Source organism: Ptychodera flava, chromosome 20, assembly GCF_041260155.1.
Source record: "Ptychodera flava strain L36383 chromosome 20, AS_Pfla_20210202, whole genome shotgun sequence".
NCBI classification, from domain to species: Eukaryota; Metazoa; Hemichordata; class Enteropneusta; family Ptychoderidae; genus Ptychodera; species Ptychodera flava.
The window spans coordinates 16812748-16838819 of NC_091947.1; the positions used below are offsets into that span (position 1 = coordinate 16812748).

The 26072-nt window shown below is 37.7% G+C and overlaps 1 protein-coding gene and 1 long non-coding RNA gene across 2 annotated transcripts in view; one reads left to right on the forward strand and one right to left on the reverse strand.

Annotated features, from left to right (window-relative positions):
- LOC139120171 (uncharacterized) overlaps nt 1-22452 on the forward strand; it is a 46359-nt gene extending 23907 nt beyond the window's left edge. The window contains exons 3-4 of the long non-coding RNA XR_011549054.1: nt 21214-21320; nt 22315-22452. This is a non-coding gene — a long non-coding RNA (uncharacterized lncRNA). The remainder of the gene's footprint in view (nt 1-21213; nt 21321-22314) is intronic.
- On the reverse strand, nt 11616-25354 carry LOC139120170 (antiviral innate immune response receptor RIG-I-like). Its single transcript, XM_070684331.1, has 12 exons — nt 25098-25354; nt 23829-24120; nt 23090-23302; nt 22383-22657; nt 21663-21740; nt 20405-20567; nt 19756-19851; nt 16966-17123; nt 16097-16238; nt 15153-15393; nt 14377-14544; nt 11616-14053 (listed from the first exon to the last, which is right to left on the reverse strand). Exons 2-10 carry the CDS (start codon nt 23992-23994, stop codon nt 15320-15322), a joined length of 1365 nt encoding a protein of 454 aa, XP_070540432.1. The 5' UTR covers nt 23995-24120; nt 25098-25354; the 3' UTR covers nt 11616-14053; nt 14377-14544; nt 15153-15319.
- Nucleotides 25355-26072: the final 718 nt, after the last annotated feature.

A 26072-nucleotide genomic window follows, 5' to 3' on the forward strand; every position in this document is an offset into this window, starting at 1 on the left:
AGGCAACATACAAAACACTCTGGAACACATCGCATGCGTTTCAATTTTTGCAGTGGATACTAGGCTCCTGACAAAATACAAACAAAAAATCATACCGTACCAAGGTGTTGTTGTTTCAAAAAGTTAGATGCTAAAATTTACGTATTGGTTGTCTGTTTTGAGAGAGGTCCTATAGTAGTCTCTGTGTGGGATATTGTTATGAATTCACTCTGGAAACGTATTGCTTCACATTGTTTCAGGGCAACAGCCATGTAAATCTTCATTGAGTACAGATCAATGTTTGAACTGGTTACTTAGGTGACACAAATACCACTACTTTGCAGTCTATTTTACATACATAACAGTACATCTTCCATTATGTCCATGTATATTGACGACACGATTATTTCGTTGTACTTCCTGTATTCTTCGGGGCTACAAACTAAATAACTAATGTGTACAAACCAATAATTTGACTAATAAAAGGCTACTTTGGGACGCTTAATCTTTTTTGTCGGCCTTGAGATATCACGAGTCTCAGACTGTTATGTGGTTCGGAGGAGGGGGAGGGGGTTAAGATCAAAATATTGAACTGTATGAAAGTAAGTCTTATTTAACATCGACCTTAATTTTCAAATCTGAGTGAAAATAAAGATGAAAGAATTTTCGCTTGCGTTTGGGAATGTGAAACAAGCATCAATCTAAATGAAATGGCATGAAATGCGGGCGTGTGCACTCATTGTAAAATGAAAGTCACAAAAGAAGGAACGCTCTCCAAAGCAGATATACAGTCGTTTTTTACTTTCGATTTGTAGAGCCCAGCAGCTCGTGCTATGTGTCGAGCATTGTGCGCAAAGCCCCCGTGTACCTGCCTATATACGGCTGACCTCAGGCACCACCATAGTTGATAACGCTTTTAGTGTAGTAGAAAGGGGAAGGCAAGAAACGCTCACCCCTCAGGGCAAGTTATTCGCCGTGAAAAGACAATCAAAGTCTTTAAAAGTGACCAAATAAATAACAACGATCGATGGCTGTAGTCCCCCGACATTTAACGGACGGCTTTGCTACCTGAAAAAACGGGAATTAATACCATATCTGGCCTCCAAATATCTTGGCTCTTCATCCGGACACTTGCTACCTACACCGGCCATTTCGAAATAGTGTTTTTTACCGTCCCACTTGAGTCAAAATCTTAAGGAAATCTAAAATCAAAATCGCCATTGAAATAAAAATGAATTTACTTGTAAAACGAATAGTTACAATGGAAATGCAAATTAATATTGAAATGAAAATGACAGCTAGAAGATTCGTCAATGCTACAGGTTTGAGTAACTATTAGAAGTGATTTCATGAGCCTCCTCGGTTACTGTAGTTGAATCATGAAAAGTCGACTTGAGGACGGATCAAGTAAAAAGTAATGAACAACTCACCGTTTGTTGGTATTAGAAAAACTTCTGGATAAGATTTTTGAGTAGAGACATAGACAAAGAGACTTTCTTGCCCGAGGGACCAGTGTTGAATGGAATGTCACCATGACGGCACATAATCAAAATGCGAACGGGCTCATCGACTTTAAGGAAGGGGGTATCAAAATAGATCTGCCAATACTATATTCAAATGAGCATTCAATCGTCATGGAATAATTTGTACACGCACCTTGCAGGTGGAGATAACGCTTGCCACTGGTATGGCTATATCGCATTGCTCTAATTTAAAAATCGCAAAGCACATGTACTGGCAAACAAGTAGCGTACACCCATGCACATATCTCTCTCGCCCTCTCTCTCTCTCTCTCTCTCTCTCTCTCTCTCTCTCTCTCTCTCTCTCTCTCTCTCTCTCTCTCTCTCTCTCTCTCACACACACACACACACACACACAAACACACAAACACACATTTTTTTTGAAAACATGTTTTGAAAAGCATGACAGAAGAAACGGAAACACCCGACTAAGTTTGTCTAGGCTGTTTTAGTTCTTTCAGATTTCACAATTAAAAAGGCAAGTGCAAAGTGGACTAGGGCATTCAACGTACCTCTTTCCATCTTTTTTCGACTTAAGTAAACATGCGTAAGTACATATATCGATAGAGGGGTCAAAACATGATTCGTCGACGGGTTTGCTTTGACAATGTACGATATTTGCCTCCAATTGTTCACTAAGGGAGCCACCAGAAATTACAAGGGGGGAATCGGGGGGAGGGTCACTTTTTAGAAAAGCTGATTTTATGGCCAAATCAGCTTGATTGTCCGTGTGATATTTCCTGAATAGGAAATTATCAACAAAATACGTATGCATTATCCACAAGTTTCACAATCAAAGAAGATGCAGTGGTATCCTACATTAAACACCTTGAACAGTTAAAACTGATAAAGGACAAGCGTCAAAACATAAGCAACAGATGGAAAAGTGTATATCAATTATCAAATGTACATAAATGCAAAGATATTGTCAGTTTTAGATTGGAAACAATGGTGCATAGTTCTCTTATAGACTACCATGTACAGTAAATCAACTTTTCAGTGAAATTCCAAAATCAAATTTCTAGCACAACTATGAACTTACAACCACTCTATTTCCATCAAAAACATTAATATAAATAATCAAGCGCACAAACATGCACAGATTTACCTAGTTTTGTATTGGAAAAAATTATTCATAGTTTCATCATAGACCGCCATGCATAGTGAATCGACATTTCGGTGAAATTCCAAAATAAAATTTCTTGCACAACCATGGACTTGTAACAACTCTAGTCTAATAAAGAACAATAACGTAAATAATCCAGCATGCATAAATGCACAGATTTATCGAATTTTGTACTGAAAAAAAAATTATTCATAGTTTCATCATAGACCGCCATACATAGTGAATCGACACTTTGGTGAAGTTCTAAAATCAAATTTCTTACATAACCATAGACTTGTAACCACTCTAGTCTAATCAAGAACATTAATATCAATAATCAAGAGTACACAAATGCAAAGATTTACCTATTTTTGTATTGGAAAAAACTATTTATAGTTTCATCATAGACACCATGGATAGTTAACCAACTTTTTAGATGAAATTCAGAAATCGATTTCTTGTATATAAATGCACATTTACTTCCCAATTCCAGCAGAGTACATTTAAATACATTATCAAACATATATAATATACAGATATAGCATGTTTTGTGGGAGAAAATCTGCCTAACAGACTCCGTGTATTATGATTTGATATTTTTGGATGAAGCACTAAATCAGCCACATGTTGCCTTTTAATAGTTGCACAAAATATGGGGACCCTCCCTGAAATATGTATGAAATACTATATCTCATCAAAAATTCTTGCGTGATAAATTGTAACTGTCCGTCCAAAAACACCAGCCCTCCCCTCTGTAATTTGTCCCTAACATAACAATTAAACCAATTGTTATGTAAATTAGCTGATACTGTTTCAGTGTTTCCAGGGCAGAATACCGCAGTGGTTGGGGGGAGGGTCAAGTTTTAGAATGTCGGACAAGGGGGGTCACATTTTAGACAGGAGGATAGGGGGAAGGTCACATTTTACGGTATAGATGTGCGCCAAATTCCCCCGGCCCACAACCTGTGATTACTAAAGGCTCCCTAAAGTGCAAGCTTGCGTGGACTTGTCTTCCTCGTATCCTACTGTGAGTATGGAAAGATACGGATGCAGCATGACAGACCGGACGCCGCGGTTAGACCCTTCTGATGAACCACTCTCAAATAATATGACTCCTTAAAACGACTTGATGCAGGAACGCATCGGTTACAAAAACGTTATGAATATCCAACTGCATGGCAACATGTGTTGAAGCCACCTGAACTGAATATCTATCTAATAATCTGGTTTAAACTACGGTCTTCCGGACGCGGTAATCTTGCCAAGTGTTTGTTTTATCGGTACGACATCACTCCACCGTACTTTGGCGTGGCGTCCATTTTTCACGATAAGTTCCCCTTTGCGATGAGATGCACTCGGATCACAGTCGCGCGTGGTTCGATACATCGTGGCCGCGGTGTAAAGAAACACGCGCGACTGTAGCTAAGATACATAAGCACATACCATATCCAGTCATAAAAATCAGGCCTTTTCTATATGTTTATCATTTCGAGTGTCTCATATTAAGTGAATTAAAGTATACCGTGATTTTAAACATAGTTAGAAGTTGCTCAATATTCGAATCGATATCGAATCGACTTTTTAAATATGAAACATAACACTTATCTGTGCAAAATTTGAAGTAGTGCACGCAACAAGCTACTCTACTGTCAACAGACTTGAAACAAATAATGACGAATAGATACAAAAAAAAGGTCACTCACATTATACAGATGAATCAGAATCAGAATCAAAGCATTTCTGTGACATGTTTGACTGCCGCTTAAATTTTATGCATGTTGAGTAGTATCGTTAAACTAAAACCCAATTTTTCTTAAGCACATCAGCCCAGACAAACATTGACTGTAGACTGCTCGGTCCGAGAGAGACCGGCTCGGCTGAAATTCTACTCAAGCAACTCGGCCAACAGTTGACTGAATCGAAAGCCAACTTGGGCTATCAATTTTCAATTTTGATGAGGGAATAATGTACATTATCCAATTTAGCACATTACTGGTCGCACTCACATTGACCCTACCCCTAGTTTGTGTGCATCCCTGATATCCCCAGTTTGTTTGGCTTTTATATGTTTCTTTATTTGGTAATTTGCACCATGCACGTGAATGTGGCGGAATCTCTGTTTGCATACGCCCGCTCCATCCCGCCCGTACCCGTACGCTAGCCCAAGCCCTTGCACCCGCTACATATATGTACACCGTACAGTGCAAAAATTTAGCAGTAAGACACCCTGGAATGCGAATTAATTGTCTTACTTCACATACTGAGGACTGCATTGAATTGGGTTGTTTCGGCCGAATTGGTTTAGATCATAAGTGGTAGACGAGGTTATCACACAGATATCTCTGTTTGTTATAATACCGCCACTGTACCACGCCCCTTATCAAGTGTCCTGAACATATTTTCAGTCGTGGGCTCCCTTTAGCGATAATTAGTATCAGTTACAGTAATCTACCAATTGCACAAAGTCAGTAAATGTAATACATAAATTCGTGTTGAAGACTTCAGTGGACACTGTGCCAAAAAGAATGCATTAGATTTCAAACAGTGTGTAGAAACAAAAATGAACAAAATACAGGTGTTCATGGAAGGCCTGTTTATGTTATATTCAACGTTCGAAATCAAGTACAGCTTTGTTAACAGTGTTAACTTGATCACAGTTTCACATGTCGAAAGTTGACGTTATCATTCATTTTTACTGACTAGGGGCCTTAAAAACCGATTGTAAACACTGGAATCATCGACGGTTCTGATGCGTCAAGGTGATCAATGCCGACAAAAGTTTTTTAGCGAAAGTAGTTTTACCAATGTAGTCGGCTGCATTAAAGAAAAAAAGACCCTAAAATTGCTATAAAAGGTTTCTCAACGGTTTTTTTACAGAGTCAAATGTGCTTAATAAATAGTAAAAGTCTACCAAAATCTGACCACCGGAAACGTGTCATTTTCAAGATGGCGTCCAAGATGGCCGCCATATACTTAAAATAGCCATAACTACTTAACTATTAAACCTAAACTAGTGATGTCTGTGTCTACCATCATGTTTTAGTGGTTTAGGAATCCACGTACCATATCTAGATTATAGGCAAATGATCATAAGTCCCATAATATGCATATTTATACATGTATTCAAAATAATCACTGTCACATTCTTCGTCCGGAACATGTTGCTCATGTGGATTTTCACAATTTCCGAGGTTAGGTAGTAAAGGGAAAGCAACTCCGCACAGCGTTCATATTTGGATTGTTTGCCTTTTGTGTATGAAATTGTGTATAATGTAAGTGTATATCATTTTTGGCTGTTTTATGTAAAATGTTGCTTAGCCATAGCGAGACGTACCCGTAATCTACGTGTCTTAATGTTACTCCACACTGGAGCGGAGAGACTAGTGTGACACTCCGATCCTTTGGCGCTACGTTTCGAAAACAGAGTTTTCTTCATCAGTCGCTTAAAATTCATTCTTGATTGGTGCGACGTGTTGAATGGTTGATTGTTTTGATTTGGTAGTAAGTTGTTCCACTTACGTTTGTTGTTCAAGTAGGGAAGCTAGAATGTCTACTGTTTGGTCTTGTTGTGTTCGTGTAGGTTCGTGTGAACCTGAGTTCGAGCTGTTGTAGCTTTCGTGAAGTCTAGCGCTTATAAGTGTATTGCCTACATTTCTGTTCCTTCTATATGCGATTATTGGTTGATTTTGGAACATTTTTTTAGTGTTACGTCTTTTTCAAGTTCACTCCAGTTTTCTGTCAGGGCTTGCTTGATTTTAGTCGTTTCGATGTACAGGCTATATGTTGTTATTAAGACTACTGTATTGTTGGTGGCGTTCTTTCTTTCTTTTGGTTGTTAAAGCTGTCTTTTTCTGCTTTTATGATTTGTTTCTCTGATAATGCGTTCCATTTCATTTTTAGCTCATATTTGGTATGTATATAAATACCAAAAAGAGCTTATATGGTGAGTCGGTAGCGTCTGTATGTCTGTATGTGTGTGAGTGTGTGGGTATGTATGTGCGGATGAATGTCCGTCACAAGCAAAAGCTCCCATACCGCTGAAGCTACCATCTCAGTATTTTTTGTACAGGTAGATGCAGGGGTTGAGATGTGACGTTGTTCAAATAAACACTTCAGTGTCAAAAATGTGCAAATGAGGTAGGAAAAATGGAAATCCTGCAAATGTGCAACAGTGGTGGTATGCCAGTGACTGAAATGGGCTACTCCTCTGACCTCGAGTCATTTCCTGCCATTGTTTATAAACTGTTACATATTAACAGACCTGCTCAAACTAAGAGAGACTAGCTGTTTCTGCTATGCATATTGCTAAAGTTGACCTCCAGTACCTAAAGTTTCAGACGTTATTTACTTTTGTCATTCTTGTTTTTCTGGTTTAAATATTTCTTGTTGTTTTTCTGGTTGTACTGTGCAGTGCAGAAATCATTGTTATAATATCAACGTAGAATTTTCGTGCACTGAACACATAGAAACAACGTATATTGTTGATCTTTAGTACCCATACTGGTATGTACCAATTCTGATCAAATGTAAGCGACACCTTATAATTGCAGAATTTTTATATTGTTAGTCTTGTAATTTTTCACTAAATTGTGTGACTCTCTGTGTAAAATCGGTTTCGTTGTTGCATGTTCTGATGTATCGTAATGTCTCACCTTTGATCAGACCTTTGAATGTTGCTGCCGGATGATATGAGTTTCTTTGCAAGAACTGGAATGTATCTGTTGGTTTTATGTGTGTTTTGGTGTCGAGAATGTTTTTTGTTGTATCGACGACCTTTGTAGATAGTCAGGTCTAAATATATGATTTCTTGAGAGGAGCTTTCCAACGAAAATTTGAAAGTAGGATGCATTTTGTTGATGTTTGATATGAACTCACTGAGTTCGTGTTGTGTTCCGATGAAAATCAAGAAAACATCGTTCCTGAACCTCAGCCAGGTCGGCATTTGTTGTTTGTGTAACTTTCTGTATTATTCTCATTTCTGTCCCGTCATATGTAATATCTGCTGTTTCCGGCGACGAGGGAGATCCCATAGAGCACCCCATATTTGCCGGTAGAATTCATCGTTGAATTCAAATGTGTTGTTTTTTAAGATTATTTCTAGCAGAGCTATCATGTGCTATTATGTGGCTGCTTGATTATGTAATTGTTTGATGATCTTTGATAATCGTACAACACCCATTCAAAATGAACTCAAAATGGATCCCACATACAACCAAGAACTCAAAACTAGAAAATTATTTGGAAACGACAAAATTGGCTATTGTTAACACACCTATTCGAAACACAAAAAACAACATGACACATGCAGAACAAATAGCTTTGAAAACGCTATCGAAAGGCAAGACGATAACCACCAAACCATTTGATAAAGGACGGGGACAGCAGTTTTAAACACTGATGATAACATAAGACATTGCCAACGTCAACTTAGTGATCAACGATATACTCAAAATTGGCAACAGATGACACAAATACTACAATAGAAGACATACGCAATCTCACAACAGAATGTACAATGAAAAACACATTGAGTATTCCATATATGAATATTTGAATCCAGTCAATAGAAAAATAAGAACACCACTTTGGTACCTTCTTCCGAAAATAATAACATGCCGTCACCATGAACTAAGCTCGTAAGACGGCCAATGATAAGTGGATGCTCCAGTCCAACATTTCACATATCAGAATTCATTGACCACTTTCTCAAACAAATCGTCAAGAAACAACCAACATACATCAAAGATACAACAGACTTTATACGGAAAATTGAAACAATCAAAGAAACGGCCAATGCGACACTAATATAACACGAGATGTAATTTTAATGTAACCAATACACCACATAAGGAGGAAGATGAATCAGTTGGCAAAGCATTAAATCAGGAAATATCATCAAACAATTATATAATCAAGCAGCCACCAACGAAATACATGAGAGCTCTGCTAGAAATAATCTTAAAAAACAACACATTTGAATTCAACGATGAATTCTACCGGCAAATATGGGGGTGCTCTATGGGGTCTCTGTCGTCTCCGGAAATAGCAGATATCACATTTCACTAGACAGAAATGAGAATAATACAGAAACACAAACAACAACAAATACCGACCTGGCTGAGCTTAAGGGACGATGTTTTACTGATTTTCATCAGAACACAAGACGAACTCAATGAATTCATATCAAACATCAACAAAATGCATCCTACTTTCAAATTTTCGTTGGAAAGCTCCTCTCCAGAAATCACATATTTAGACCTGACTATCTACAAAGGTCGTCGATACAAAAAAGAGAACATTCTCAACACCAAGACACACATAAAACCAACAGATACATTCCAGTTCTTACTAAGAAACTCATGCCGTCCGGCAGCAACATTCAAAGGTCTGATCAAAGGTGAGACATTACGATACATCAGAACATGCAACAACGAAACCGATTTTATAGAGAAAGTCACATCATTTAGTGAAAAATTACAAGACCGACATTATAAAAAATGAAATAGAACGCATTATCAGAGAAACAGATCATAAAAGCAGAAAAAGACAGCTTGAACAACAACAAAAAGAAAGAAAGAACGCCACCAACAATACAGTAGTCTTAATAACAACATATAGTCTGTACATCAAAACGACTAAAATCAAGCAAGCCCTGACAGAAAACTGGAGTGAACTTGAAAAAGACGTAACACTAAAAAAATGTTCCAAAATCAACCAATAATCGCATATAGAAGGAACAAAAATATAGTCGATACACTTATATAGGCTAGACTTCACAAAAGCTACAACAGCTCGAACTCAGGTTCACACGAACCTACACGAACACAACAAGACAACAATAGACATTCTAGCTTCCCTACTTGAACAACAAACGTAAGTGGAACAACTTACTACCAAATCAAAACAATCAACCATTCAACACGTCTCACCAATCAAGAATGAATTTTAGCGACTGATGAAGAAAACTCTGTTTTCGAAACGTAGCGCCAAAGGATCGGAGTGTCACACTAGTCTCTCCGCTCCAGTGCGGAGTAACATTAAGACACGTAGATTACGGGTACGTCTCGCTATGGCGAAGCAACATTTTACATAAAACAGCCAAACATGATATACACTTACATTATACACAATTTCATACACAAAAGGCAAACAACCCAAATATGAACGCTGTGCGGAGTTGCTTTCCCTTTACTACCTAACCTCGGAAATTGTGAAAATCCACATGAGCAACATGTTCTGGACGGCGAATGTGACAGTTATTATTTTGAATACATGTATAAATATGCATATTATGGGACTTATGATCACTTCCCTATAATCTAGATATGGTACGTGGATTTCTAAACCACTGAAACATGGTGGTAGACACAGACATCTCTAGTCTAGGTTTAATATAGTTATGGCTATTTTAAGTATATGGCGGCCATCTTGGACGCCATCTTGAAAATGACACGTTTCCGGTGGTCAGATTTTGGTAGACTTTTACTATCTTATTAAGCACATTTGACTCTGTACAAAACTGTTGAGAAACCTTTTGTAGCAATTTTTTGGGTCAAACCATATTTTCAGCCGACTAATGACACAATTTTGTTTCTCAATCACTACTGCAACCACCATCATCATCAGCATCATCATCATAAGCGGCCGCATTGCTCATGCTCTCAAGGTTTGTGACATATAAATTCTTCAATACATGTCTGTAGTTTACCTACTTTAGTGCGGTGCTGCAAATAGGTGATAAATGTCGACACTTATAGTGGCGGGCAAACTCCAAAACTCGGGCCTGAGTTTGTGGTTCGTCCATGGTCTAGTTTAGCTTAGTCAAGAAAACACACACTCAGTGAAAAACCTTGAGATTTTGACAACACTGCAATGACGGGGGGGGGGGGGTCATGTAAATAGAACGCCACAACTAACTTCTGAGACTCCAACTGTAACATGTAAAGCTCAAAACGTTTGCACACAATAAATATTAAAGTTTACCACAACATATTAACAATTTATACTCAACATATTTACATCTGCGCTTAATATATTAACATACATTTGTATTGAGCGCAAACTTTAATATGATGTCGACAAAAGTTAATACGCGGTGGTTAAACTTTAAGGTTTATCCACAACATATTAACCTTTGAGCTGAACATACTACAATTGAAGAGCAGGAGTCAGTGTTGGCATTCCATCATACATACACAAAGACGAACTCTGAATTCAAATGGTCTGCTGTCTGCTCCGGTATGTCTAACTACTGGCCTATTGAAAGTTGAAAGGGGACCCTATTATTTTAGGCCAAAAAGAGATTTGTTTCTGCCATGGTCCTTGACAGCGAAAGTGATGCGATGATGTGAGGTTTTTTTAATGTTTTATTCCCAACAATGCTGGTCCAATTGGGCACTATTCATGCAACATTTATTCTCTTTTCTCACTGGATGCAAAATACTTCCGTTTTCCTTTTAGCATGTTTGGACATGAAAACCAGGGATATCAAGATAGCTGTACTGATGAGTATGTACCAAAAACAGACATGATGCGCGCGATGACCAGAAACAAATCTATTTTGTTGGCCTTACCAGAGATCTTAGACTAGTACTATTTTAAACCATTTTATTTTTTTCCATCTGAAATCGTGGCCGCAACGTAGCAGTTTATTGCGTTTGGCTTCGCTGCTTGTTTCTCTGTTGGTCGCAGCATTTGTGAAGGGGAACCATGTGCCAAATAATAGCTCAATTCGTGCAGAAATATTATTGTTCTTTCTTGGCTATTCGCGGACGCATACATCAGGTGATTCTGCTCACTGACCATGACTGCTGTACAGAAGTATTTTGTTGTGACGTAAAAGTCACGCTTTTGCTTTGCAACAGATTGTTTATAATGGAAAATTTTGTGAGGGAGTTTTAGGGTTACTTCCAACGAAACTCTGAAAACCTATACATGCAAACGCAAAAAAAAAGACTTTATGTACTCTAGCCTAGCTTAGTCGAAAAAAACATGGGCAACGCACACGAGTGTGATCTTTCATATCCAGTTCCATTTTATTTACTTGTCTTCTGACTCAGGCTGAACAGAAAAACTGGAGAATATTTGCGATCAAATCGCTCTAATTTCTCTTTTTCTACAATACATGGCAGCAAAAAGCTTTTCTCAAAACACATTTTACCGACCTTAATATCTGTGTATGCTCTTCAGGTAGAGTTCAATGTAGTCGAAGTCAATATCTTTCTTTATGATATTTTAAGGTGCACATCTATTCTAAAATTGCAGCCAAGGCTATCAGAGTGTACAATATTTTAAACAGTATATTTAATCTTTAAGAGTTGCTAATCAATGCTTACATGCTAGGCTAGTTCCATTTTTACCATCACTGTGACGTGAAGGCTTTTGCTGAAAATCACTTTGTCGTACACATTTCTTGATTAAAATATATAGCAACAAAGTTTGTTTTATAAAATACCTAGATGACAAAAACTCTCTACATTTTTTTGTAAATGTAATTAGCGAATGTGTACCACTCTGACATTTTGGTCAAGATAACATGAGGGTACACAGATGTTTGAAAAGTACATCGTTGAGAAATTGCAGCATAGCATATACACAAGTACAAATGTACAATGTTATGGAAAAATAACCTAAAATTGTGACATTTTCATTATTTATCAAAAAAGTGATATCAGATATTTTGAAAAGAGTATAAATTGTTCTACTTTCATGACACCTCCCACATATCCCTCTGTATGTAACAAACTAGCAATTTTTAAAAAATACTGAATACAATCTCAGAAAATCAGCAGATATTGAAGTCAATCACTGTAGATCTAAAAATCTCCCGTCACTTGTCATTTGAGTACTACAGGCTTGCCTACATTTATGTAAATTTGAATTTATTATACTCTGTAAATGTTACAGCACAAATACTTTTCATGTTATCACATCATTACACAGCTCAAGGCAGAATAAGCCATCTTTAACAAACAGGCTACAATAATGAGAGAAAACTTTTAGGCACAACATTAAGTCTCTGCCTTTCCACAATGTAAATGTAATTGTATCCATAGCAATGAAAATGCACTACCCCATTATGGTATTATTAAAAACAGATATCTATATTTATCTAGAATTATTTTTAATTTAAATTTATAATTCATTAAAGCTGCAAAAGCTTAAGTCAATGTGGTCGCCATAGCTGACAATATCTTAATCCTTTTCTCTTGAAAAAATAAGTAAAACATTTCCATTGTTTTCAAGAGGGAGTACAGGCTTATATACAAGGAAAAGGGGTTTAGGTTAATTAACCTGTCCATCCCTAACTCCCCAGTGAACAGGTCCACAATAACCTTTGGTAACAATGGCCTGGGTGAAACTATACTGGTAAAAGGGTTAAATTGTTAAATTAAGATTTCTTAGCTTCTCTGAAGCAAATATGCAAAATATGAATGCAGGGAACATAATATTTGCCCATTCAAATATAAATTATCTAATTTAAATATTTTGCAAGAGGCCAGCAGGATATATATTATTCACATGCAAAATTATCATAAGAAATTTTCACACTGTCTCAGAGGATGTATTCATCAACAAGTCATGATACTAAAACTATAACATAATATGCCAAATGTGAATCAACCTATGAGGTATAAGGCAAGAAATTTGACAAAAAAGGAAAACTAATTGAAAAATAACAAGAACTGTCAAAATGATCTGTGGCAAAAGCTAAGGAACAGTGTGACATGATTGTTGAAGCACTGTATGACAGACAATTCATGAATAAATTCAATCAATAGACAAAAGCCAAAGTGCAAGAAAAATTAATTTTGGCTAGCAGAGTCCTCTACATTGATTTTCTTTTGTAAATCTTTCTCACTGAACTGCTCAACATTGAATGGTTTGTCCTTCCATTTGCGGCACAGCTTTCGCGCCCCATTAGGCATGATCAAAACAAAGCTGTCGATTTTCAAAATTGGGTAGTCAACTGCCTGGATTGTGGCAACGATGCCCAAGTCCTGCATGCATTTCTTGCAGTGCACCTTACTGTGTTTGTACATTTCATCTATCTGCTGTGGTTTCTTGTGTGGCAAGACCTTAATTCTCTCTTGGAAGGCCTCATCTATGAGGAGGTGGTGTGACTCCTTGAACTCGCGGAAGTCTGTCGACAGGCATGCAAATATGTTGCATCTTTTACAGTTGAACTTGACTGCTTCTTTGGGTGCTTCTTTGCGACGTTTGGTGATTGCAGCAGCTTTCGCTTCTTCAAGCCCCCGACGCTCCACTTGATCTACAGCTTGGAACTCGTTGATCTTGTTCGCGAAGGATCTTTCGCTTATCCGGCGGATTTCTTGGATGGCTTTGTACATCATGTTTTCTTGCATCATATTCAGCTGTTCTCGCTTTGCGATACCAGTATCCTTTCCAGCCACCAGAAACGTTTTTCCAGACTTTGCTCTGCTTCTCCCTGTGTTTCAAAAGCATTGTATAAGAGTCACAAGTGAAGCAATGATGATTTAAAGGCTTCAGATTTCACAGTTTCTCAGAAAATTTTACTAGAAAAAAATTATATTTCGAGTGTAAAATTTTACTTAAAATCCTTAAAATTGAGAGCAATTGTCTCAATGACTGGTAAAACATTGAATATTTGTATTAATTCTTAAACATGCAGTTATCCGAAAGTTATAACAAAAACCTGTGAAAGCTTAATATTATGCTGACACAAAGTTGATAAAGTTTTTAATGAAAACAATTAAATGGAAAGTTAGTTTATTCCCACTTTTTTCTTACCTTTAGCCTGTACACGTCCTATTTCATTGTTGGCATAATTGTAGCGGAAGACCAAGTTACACAGCTGGATATCGATACCTTCTTGACCAACACTTGTACAGATGATGATACTATGATTGCCTTCTTTGAACATCTCTAAAAGATTACTCTGTTGTGACTCAGTCATTCCTAAATGTAAAGACAGGGATAACATTTTCATCACTGTATGTGGTTTTGCAAAAGCTTATTGTTTCAATGGTGATGTAACAAGTTCACCCTGTAATCTTCTGAGATCAATATGAAAGTACCAAAATCTAGTGGTGAAAGAGATCATGTATTTATGAGGGAATTCAGCACGTGATCTCATCCAATTCTCCTTTTCTTCAGGGATTTGAACTACATTGTCACACACAATGTAAGAGCTACAATGGTTAGATAAGATGATGTACTCAAAGTTAGATAAATATATCTGAAGTGCAAGTGCAGTGAAGTCATGACATGTATTTTTTCACTCTCTTCAGTTCCACGATTTTGCCCCACCCATTACATTCAATGGTGAGTGGACCCACGAGCAGAGACACAAGGGTAAAAAGATGATAAACATTCAAGTTTATATGGTTTGTTCATGTGGAACCCCATCAGTGATTTATGACTAACATTTCTAGGTGATGCTTGATGTTCCCAAGGTAACTGTACGATTAAACAATCAGGGAATAATGATAAACTCCTACATAATACAAAAAATCAGTTTAGTGGAAAAAATGAAATATGGTAATACAAAACAAAGAAATTTTTACCAGGATTTTCTCCACTTCCACCACCTCCAATCAACACTCCAGGATTCAGTCCTTTTAATCCTGCAGTTTCTTCAATCTAACTCTTCAACGCATAGCATGAAGCCCTGGTTTTGGTGAGAACAATGCAATGGGAATCTGGCTTGTCCTTGTAAGCTTTGAGGATGAGGTCACCCAGTTTTTTCCAAAACAGGGTTTTTGTATTTTGGGTTAGCTGCAACTTTTCCCAACTCTGCTTTATTCTCTGAAATGATACAAAAATAATGATGCGGTGTATACATCAAATACAATACTCTCTTTATGTAACCTGCACAGTGAACAGCTAGGGAAAACAGAGGGATGACTTGTACATGTACATGTACAATGCATAATCTGCACATCCTCTTGTTGCAGCTTTTTCTTACTCCACCATAATCTTTGAAAAGATGCAAAAATCATGATCCATCAAATACAATACACTTTTTCTGTGACACGGTACTGATTTCCCATAACTAATTATGATTTGTAATTTCTTGTACTATGTGTAGCCCTCACATTGAACAGTCAGTGTTCTCCACAACTTGGAAAAACTGAGGGACTAATCTACATATCAATGCATAATCTGCATATTCTTTTGCTGTGAAAATGTATTCTTTTGGAAGTTATTACCGTATTACTTGATTGCTCAAAAAACAGGGCCAGGCCACTCCTCGAAATTCCTAATGGAGAATATAACAATTGAACGACTGATGCTTTATGATCTCGTCAATTCAGTATACCTCAACACAGCTCTCCAGTATGGATTATTTTTGTTTTTGCACGCTGATTGTAAGATCCACACGGGATAACTTCAGGAACTAGTATGAGACCAGGACAAATATTTGTCGTTAGACTAACTGAAATAACTCTGGTCTTTTTAAAATAAAAAAAATATGCTATCCTTGTTTCAAAATATCTGTTGTTTTTACCTTTGAAAAGTTGGAAAAGGTCGAAATCAAGTTTATCAAAACCTTGTCTTCTGCTCTCCAGGTTGTCGAAGTACTTATTCAGATTCTGTAAAGCATCCTTAGTCCGAGCATCTTTGTTGACAAACAGTGAATCATTATATTTCTGAATATAAAGAAAATGCCTATAAGTTGAAAACTCTTTAATAGCAGAAATACACAGCGCCATGTAAATTCAACTACTTTCAATAAACATGTAGAGAATTTGTTTAAAACTTTATGTACTCGTCGTTATAAATATTCATATTGTTAGCACAACAGTGTTGCATGGCAACTTTTAACTCTTTACCGAGTTTATAGATAAAGGTCCAGTGACAGGCGTTTTTTATAGGGACAATGAGTTTGAATTTTCATCACTAATCTGATGCGTCATCTCAGATACTGAATTACATACATTGTAGATAATTTCAAAACATAAAAAGTATAATTATATGAATGTCTACATGAAATGCTGTGACAGTAAGCTGCATAATTCAGCTCAGCTATACACAAACTTGAGTGAATTGACTGCATTTGTGATCGTATTTTTAACCCTTTGCACCCTGACCCCCTGGGTACTCTATGACATCATCGGACATTTATGTCCGAGCCGGGTTCAAAGGGTTAAACAGGGATGTTGTGGTAGAAAAAAATTACCCGATAAACAAACACATAATCTTTTTGTTTATGGTCTGCACCATAAAACCACTCAGGCTATTTTAAATTACATCTTCACCTGGTGTAACATGCTTTTCATGTGACATCATCAAGATCTGAAGCCCCAGTACCAGGAGAATCATTCTTTTCAAAGCTAGAATATGAGATATGGATACAAACCAATACTTATAACTTACCCTTAGATGATCTGTGCATGTCTTAAATATCCGCCTCGTCTTGTCATCCGAAAGCGCAACAACACTATGTTTTCCGAGGGTTACCACCCAGTGCTCATAGGCCTGTGTTCCCCGCTCACCAGGCGGTTTCAGAACTTTTGGGTCAATTTCTTCAGCACCTGTGAAAATTTGAATTAGAGGTTATAAATGGCGAGTGGGTGTATTTGGTTGTGGATATAAGACCTCTGGGGTGAAAATTAGCATATTTGGCAGAAAATAATCACTGAGTGAAGCTTAATATGCTAATTGTCACCCCAGAGGTCTTATATCCGCAACCAAATACCGGAACGCACCATTTATAACCTCATTATAATATGCTTACGTTGAATACAAGTGGCTAATGTCGTTATTTAGGACCAAAGTTGAAAGAACAGATCAGGCGCCCAGCCTCAAACCCTAAAAGAACGTTTCAGAACATGCGTTTGTGCACAGTCGATTCCATACAATAAAGTAACGCTATGCATCTGTATTGCCATTACACATAGAACTTTTAAGAATTTTACTTTAAAAACGCTTGAAAAAAAAACAAAACATTATGTTGTTGTTACATCAATGTCGCTGCTTATTAGTTCCAGAGACCAGATCTGGAACAGTTAGTTTTTGCTCACTTTCCTTCTTTCTTTCTTTCTTTCTCTATTTCCGGTAATACTATCATAGAACATGCTATACACAAATTTTACCTTAATTACCCAGAATGCATTGTGACATGCTTATGACGTCATCGCTCAGCTCGGACGGGTTTTACGGCATTTCTTGTGTGTTTATTTATTTATTTTTTATTTTGCATTGCTCAACTATCATATTGCGTTCAGCTATTATAATAATTCTAGCTTTCTTACGCTTTGTTTTTTGTTGCTTTTTGATTTTATTTTTCTCTAAATACTCGCCGTACGTGGCTATACTGTTTCGCCATAATGCTAATGAGATAACAATGGCGGCGGTACGATCGCTTCGCTCGCATAGAGAGAGAAAAGTAGGCTTTCCGTAAGTTTACAAGCACGGCTTGGCACATCGTGTACCTAGGCGAGGTGGGTGTGCTCGAAAACAAAGATCAATGCAAAATTTGGATTCAAAATCGGCTGTTTTGGCGGAGAAACTGCCCGCCGTATTTCTGAGGAACCACCAGCGGTTTTTCCTATCAGGCTGCCCTGCCATGCAGAGCTAGGCATTCATAGTCAACTGTCTGTCACTGCACCGGCATGCGTTGGCTGCACGTAAAAGCAACTCAACTTTCCAAGATCAAACGGTCAGTATCTTGTGAAAACAGCAACATAGCAATGATTGTTTTAGTCTGTGCTTTTAATCAAATGAAAATGCATGTGGCCTCGGTTTTCAATTTCAACGGCCAAGGTCCGATGTTTCCTCTCATCTGATCATCGTCATAAACCACGCGCCTCTTTACGGCAACAACTCAGCGCTACCCGTCAAGCGATTGATTTTTGCGTAGGTCAGCGGAGCAAAAATTATTGCTCTGGCTCGCGAGAATGTTGTACATTTCCGTGCGTTGTCACCCCCGTATGTATCTGTTGCGTTTTTACCGTACATGCAGGCATTTGTAATCTGTGTACTGTAATTCCCCGGACTGCCTTGCGTTTAGTTGTAATTATGGTGTTTACTGCTATCAGCCCTTAACTATAGGTACGTGCTTGAATATTAAAATCCAAAGCACTCTTTCATTCTGCACCTATCTTTGTCACACATTCTCTTGTTTCTTCCGCTGCTCTGGTCTCTGGAACTTCGCTTTTGCTTGCAAATGCTTTCTAGTATTAACTCTTCATTTGTTGGTTCATCGAGTTGCACCAGACTAATATTTAAATCAATCTCAAGCCGTACACTTGTTCGACATTATTGCGCCTTGAGCTTTCAAGCTGGAGTTCAAAATTTGTGCGAGATCAAAAATGTTACGTGGCGCGAAGGTCTTCAAAAGTCAGCAAGCAAATTCACATCCCAGTCTAAGCTCAAGTCATACTGCCCTCGTGTGACATTGAAAGATAACACTAGGGCCTTTGAAAATCATCTCTGAGTACAGTACATAAAGGACTTTAGACTTTTTCTGATCATCAGAAAAGCAGGATGAAGAACTGTGATTACACAGCTGCACAAGCCTAGAGGTCAGGGACCAAAATTCTTTCTTCACTTGGTTTGAGTGAATTTTCCAAAGGTCAACAAGTGAAGTACTGACAGAATTGAAAAAAAACAGTGTAGAAGAGCTCGGCCCATTGAATCACACGTACCATATATGACACTTGGGTCAATAGGTCCCACCCTGTTTGACTGATTACTGAAAGGACTGCTTTATAAGAGCTGAAACACACTGGCAATATGAGCTCAATGGTAGTAATTGATGTCAACCCTGTCAGGCCTCAAACAATCCCCACTCACACTGTATACCATCCACTTTGGGATTATTAAATGAAGTATGTTTCTTGAAAATTAGGACTAAAATGCTTGCAATACAATGTAAGTACAAAGGAATTTACAGGTGATCAAATTTCAAACTTTAGATCATTTCGACACAGTATACTTTACATGCAAGCTTGATGTGCCATGCCAATGCTTCTTAAATGGCATTGTTTTAGCCCACAAAATATCATATGTTTATGTTGAGCATGTGCATCCCTCGGAACTCTAGACAAATTACATCACAGCACCTTGGGCTGTTCATTTAGCGGCTTGCTTCACAATTCATACATGAATGTTGACTGGAGAAGCAGAAGGTGAAGTAATAACACCATATTGACAGCACTATACCTTGGGAGGACAGCATAACGGTTTCAATTTCTGACATAATTCCATTGACTATTGTGAAGAATCGGTCTTCAACTCTGCCCTGAACATTGAGTAATTCTGAAAATGAACACCGAGTAAAATAGATCTGATCAGATACGTGGTACAGCAATACAGTACATCCACGGGAACAAACTGTTAGATGTAAAGTAGTTATCTTTCAAAGTTTATACTGTTCATGAATTTTTCTGAAAACACATCACAGGAGTGAACACAATCACAGGTAAATTGACTATTTTGCTATTTGATTTGGAAGGAATGATCATAAATATGTAAATACATAAATGATCATAAATGACGTACAAGTAGCAAGAGTTCATTGCTTTGTCAAGGCAAATTGTCTGCACCAAGTCACTTCACTTCAAGCTTGAACAGCTATAGGGATACAAGTAGCTAGCGATGTACACTTTGCCTTCCATTACTGGGACAAACTACTTTGAGAATCTTGTGATCAACATAATTTGACTGCATGCCAGGCCCATACATGACTATCAAACTTCTTGATAGTGAAGTGATTCAATATGATTAGGGCACATAATTTAGAGCGATATTCATTAAATTTTCTCAGAAATTAATTTGAGGGGTGGGCACAGCCACCATCACATTTATTCACCTTCATCCGGTACAGGAACATAACGCTGCAGTTCATTTTTGTTTTTCACAACAGTTGATATCTTATCAGCATCAAGATTGGCACAGATCTTCAAAATATGCTCCACTGCTAGTTGCTGTGTTCTACTTTTGCCCACACCCAGGGAAGCTGTCAAGCCTACTATCTACAATAACACAAGAAAGAATACAACAATATTAGATGATCAGTGATGTCAACCCTTTTTTACTGCCGCACTTTGGTACATCCCAATAGTTTCCTATAGGGTGGGGGAACCCATGTTCAGGGAATTAGGGGTTGGAGAGTTAGGTTATCTAAAGAAGTTATCCAAACTTTGTTACATCAGATTTTTATTTTTTAATAAAACTTGAAATCTTTTAACTGTTAATTAGTATCAATATCAATCATTACAGTGTAATCATATGCTTGGCATACCATTATTGTAGTCTACATTGTAATTTGCTCAAATTTTACACCACATGAACACACGTAGGTCATACAAATTCATAAGTATTGACCAGCTCCTTCACACACATGTACAGATGCAGCTTAACTATGCCAGCAAAGTGGCATATTTTTAATGAGGGTTTGACTTTTTAAGCAGGCAATATATTAAATCTAGATCAGAGCATGATAAACATGAACTCTTAACGGTGGATGACAATGCAGGAGTGTTATCAATTTCTTTGTCGATACATACCGGGGTATGTTAAAGTGAGTAAACAAAAAATGATGTAAAATATTTCATCTTGATTTTTTGAAAATACTTCAAATTACATTGACTGAGACAAAAGTACTGTCATTTCTTTCAGCAAAGATTTCTGAAATATTCCTCTCTAAGTGATCATCAGATGTACATGTAAGAAAGAACAGGTGTGTTTCTCTGACAATAATGATGTCAAAGCACAAAGAAAAACTGGTGAGTAAGCATTTTTTCATACTTTTTTCTTTGAAAGACTTATAATCTCATGCATTTAATCTTGAAGTCTAGCATGGTGACTCCACCTTTTCAATACATGTTTCAAAGTGGCTACTCTTTTGTGAAAGTTTCAATAAAATGACAATATAACACTTGCATTTCTGGTTGAATTGGCAAAAAACTGTAGCATCTGTATGTAGCCTCTGCCTTGAGATAAAAAACAGTTCTTTGACTAATATTAACAGTATGACTGATTAAAATTTCTCATATGTGATTGGTCAAAATGGGTAGTGGTCATGGCATTCCATACGCGGAAAATACTTTAAATACAGTAATAGCTACCTGAGGCCTTGGTTGTTTTGGGTCGTCTATCTTCATATCTCTGTACCTTGCCATGATGCAATTGTATGGTTCCAATTTCTGTGTGTCAATTGCAAGATTATCGTAACATGTACTGAACCAGCAGCTTAATGTTGCAGTAAGATTTTATGGACATTACTTCCTGCAATATCTCATATGTTTGCAAATATATTTTCAGGAAACTGTTTGATAATATCTTAGTATCACACAAATTGCACACATGATTTCAGAAAAATTCCCAACTTCCTTCAAAGTACATAACCTTGTAGGAAAATTACAGTTTATAATAACACTGACAAGATTTTATTTTTCCATCCATACGGAAAGGTAGACTTTGACTTGATTCATCATCAGAGAGTCATCATTGGAAAATTGAAGCTTAATTTGCAGCATATGGTATACCAAGTTGTACTTGTGGGATTGGAAATTTTGCCACATTTCATTTACAACAAAGATTTTAACCTGTTGAGGTAGATCACGCCTCAAGGACAGACATTTGGACTCTTAAACTTTTACATATTTCTTTTCTGATCTACCACTTGTGGGGGCTCATTGTGAAGCTCTTGGAGATAAATAAAAACTTTCACCAGCTTAGTTTTTTTTTAAATCTAAAGTTGTATTTTTTTCTCCATAGGGTTAACACAGGATGGCGGACATTTTGAATTTCAAATATCGGAAAATCTTGCATCTTCGGTGACATACCTGTGTGTGGTGGCATTCATCAAATATCAGCATGGTGAAAACAGACAGGGAACTGATGATGTTGTCCCTCAGGGCATTCTCCAAAATCTGGACCGTCAGCACGATGACATCATAACCCTCTTCCACCACTTCTGCCATGGGGATGGTAGTGGTCTCTCCCGTCAACTGGATGACCCTGTAATTCATGGGGATGAGGTACTCCTCAAACACATTCCCCTGCTGTTCAACCAGTGGTCTTTGGTTCACAAGGAACACTATTCTGTTCAGTCTGTTTGCTAAAATATGGTGGGAGAAAAAAACCCAGATTGACTTTAGAATTTTATTTTAGCTTACCAATAACATTAAAAAAACAGGAACAATGCAACCTCTTCGCGCAGATGTTCTGATGAAAAGAATTGGTTTGTGATGAGGAGGGATAATAAAATTGTTTCAGAACATTTTATAGAAGAAATAGCAGAGAAGAGATTATGTACTTCTTCCATGTCATGTATGAGATACTTCTATCTCAACTAAATACATGTCTGCAATCATTGGTTGAACATTAAAGGTTAAAAATATGGTTAAAAATATGGAAAGTTGATGTCATCATTTGCTCTATGTATGATCAGGGCATGAGATAAATTTACATGTTCAAGAATATTTCCATTTTCTGAAAAAAACAAAAAATGCTTGCACTTGGTCATGAATGCAGTGTAAAACAATAGTACCTGTAAATCCTTTCGCTAGGTGGCGCTGCATGATATACAGGGCAGTGATAGTTTTACCACTTCCAGTATGGGCACAGATGATGGTATTTTTGCCTTCCAGGGCAGGCTCCACCAGTTCCATTTGATAATTCCTCAGCTGAAAAGTCTTCACTTGTGGCTCATCATTACTAAATTCCAAGTTATCTGTATCTCCAGACTCATCAACATCCTTGTCTGTTGAGGGAAACTGAAATCTTGTAAAAACTCTTTCCAAACAAGAGATATCAAACTGATGCCAAGATTATAGCAAAGTCTCCATTTAGAAGATGAATAAGATATTGAGAAACAGTTGTATATTTACCACTGAGATTTACTTAGTGATTTGTAAATTTGTTGGCTGTCATCTATCCCTTTTCCTGCCAAGTCCATATTTCACCATCAGGTCAAGATGCTTAAAATCAATGCAAAATAACATATTCATACATGGTGTATTTTAACATAATACTGTACATTTGAAGGCTGTTGAAAACATAAATACTGTAAACTTGATTTTTTTGGACTAAAGATGCTATAACAGACCAAACCAAGTGGGTGAAAATACGTCATGTTTTGGCTCAATACTGCTTTTTACTGACTTGGTTGATGGGGAAGTGATACTGTCTGGGAGGAAAAGGGATAAAGCTCATCAAGACACCTTTCCTAAATATATATGCTTTTGAAATGGGTTTTATTATTTTATTCTGATTTAAACCACACTTACCTGAGTCATGGTCACTAACAACAGTTTTTTGTTTTCCATCACTGTCCATTTCACCACTGTCTTTCTCAAGTTTCTCCACTTCCTCCTTTTCATTCCCAAGGTATAAACTTGACACTTCAGTGCCGCCATCTTTGTCCTCAGATCCAGAAATGTACTGCATGGTCATGGGATGAGGGTTGCTACTTTCCAAGTCAGGCTTCTTGTTCTCATCAAGGGAATTGTAGGTGACTGTGTGACATCACATCATCGTCTTCACAAGTTTCAAGGGCTGTTGCCTTAGCTGCTTTCTTTTCTGCAGAAAACAAATGCTTGCCAATGTATTACAAAAGTAAAGCTCACATAAATTGAAACTTGAAAATATAACACATAATATTTGCATTGCAATTTACCAATAGAAAGTAGTACCCGATAATGACTAATTTGCATAATTTAGCATGAAATAACTTCTTAACCATGCTTTTCTATGTAAACATCATTTAATTGCACGTGACCTGTTTTCAAAATGCTCTGCAGTTGGCAAAACATGTAAAATATTTTGCTGAAAGCAAGCAATTTGTAAAATATTTAAACGCTGTAATAATTAGCTCAATTAAAGGTTAAAATACTTAGCAAACTTTCACTGTTCAGTTTTTGAGAAAATCCAAAAATAGAGGGACTATATTAACTCTGTCTGTGAATATACCAACGAAATGCTGCTGCCAACAGATTGGTAATCTGTCTTACATATTAAACGAACCACACCAAGCAATGGCATACCATGAGATTTTGACCAATTTATGACACATGTGCAAAGCGATAGGGATTGTATGTTTGCAGTGAACTGGTCAAAATAGAGTGGTATACCTGTTGCCGAGGTGGTTTATTGCAATTAGATCATAATATTAAATTGAAATTCTGGCGTACAATGCCAGAATAGGAACTTTTCTCTGGCTTAGTGCTTGTGCCTATTCTAACTGTGCTATATTGTGGATATAGCACAGTCATTTTCAAGTCTGGACCAATCAGATTGCAGTATTTGCGCCATCATGATGTAGCTGATGAGCAATAGAACCTGCTTTTCGCATGTACGTCCATGCTAATAGTAAGCAAAGTGCAAACCAGATTTAGCGTTTGCGATCACCAGCTTGCCGCTGCTTGCTCAAGAACGCAACCACAACACTTGATCGCTGCGAACCGCTGTACCACCCCTCAGCAGACCTGTAGTCTGCGGTTCACAGCTCCTCCTTGGTTTTTGCTCACGGTCCCCATGCTATACGCTGTTGTACTCACCGAACGAAAGAAAAGGCATATAAGGTGAAGGGCTACCGTCGTCGGTACGAGTCGCTCACGTAGAAATGGTCTGAACGCCATCAGCAGCCTTTGTTGCTGCCCAGACATGCTGCCAGACTCGTCTGACTCGGCGCTCATCTCGACTGTTTAGCAAAAACCGCCGTGTGAAGCTCCGGCACAGCCACATTAGACAGCACAATCGCTGACTAACATCAAAGGGAAACTACATCATCAGATCATTGAAAGGACCGTATTATTCAGAACTAATGGTGTGTTCCGGGAATCCCCTTCATATCATAATCCACGACAAATGCGTAGGGCTTTGTTATTGGTCAAAACCAAGTCACGTGCTTGTAAGACGCCAATGATAACTTGCCAGAGTTAGCGTCAATGAACTTAGTGATAATTTGCATAACGAAAGTTGATATAAAGGTTACAGTTTGCAAAATACCCGGTGACTGCGGTAAATCACCGTTTTTAGCCCACATTTGGTATTAAACGCCTATTACCTGGTCAAGATGGTTATAGCGACCGTTTATTACCACGAGGGGCCGTGCGTTATTTGCAGAAACACATCGCAATTGCGATGTGTTTCCCGTAACACCCCGGCCACGAGGGGTAGGCTAATGGTAAGTGAATTAGAAGCCTGAATGAAAGTCATTTGTAAATAATAAAAATGCACAGGACACATACACAGGCTGTGTTGGCAAGCTGAATACTGGACAGTTCAACATGCTGTGGGGAGTAGAACAAAAACACACTAAGGGACTGGTCAGTTTCTTTGGCCGGGGGGGGGCGGTGGATTATTTTTTGCCGACGTCAAAAAGTGGCTGACCCCCCTTCCAAATTTTGAAAACAGGGTGAACCCCCCCCCCATTCCAAATTTCGAAAACAGGGTGACCCCCCCCGGGGGGCGCGACATAGGTAAAACAAACGGTGGACATAAATTATATATATATATATATATATATATAT

What these genes read in the sequence shown, in the direction of transcription:
- LOC139120170 (XM_070684331.1), bottom strand. Translation starts at nt 23,994, where the DNA reads ATGACCATGCAGTACATTTCTGGATCTGAGGACAAAGATGGCGGCACT. An exon ending in TGTTCCTGTACCGGATGAAG is followed by an intron (nt 19,852 to 20,404) that starts GTGAATAAATGT and finishes GTTCATTTTCAG; the next exon opens with AATTACTCAATGTTCAGGGC. An exon ending in CCTTTTCCAACTTTTCAAAG is followed by an intron (nt 15,394 to 16,096) that starts GTAAAAACAACA and finishes GTATCATTTCAG; the next exon opens with AGAATAAAGCAGAGTTGGGA.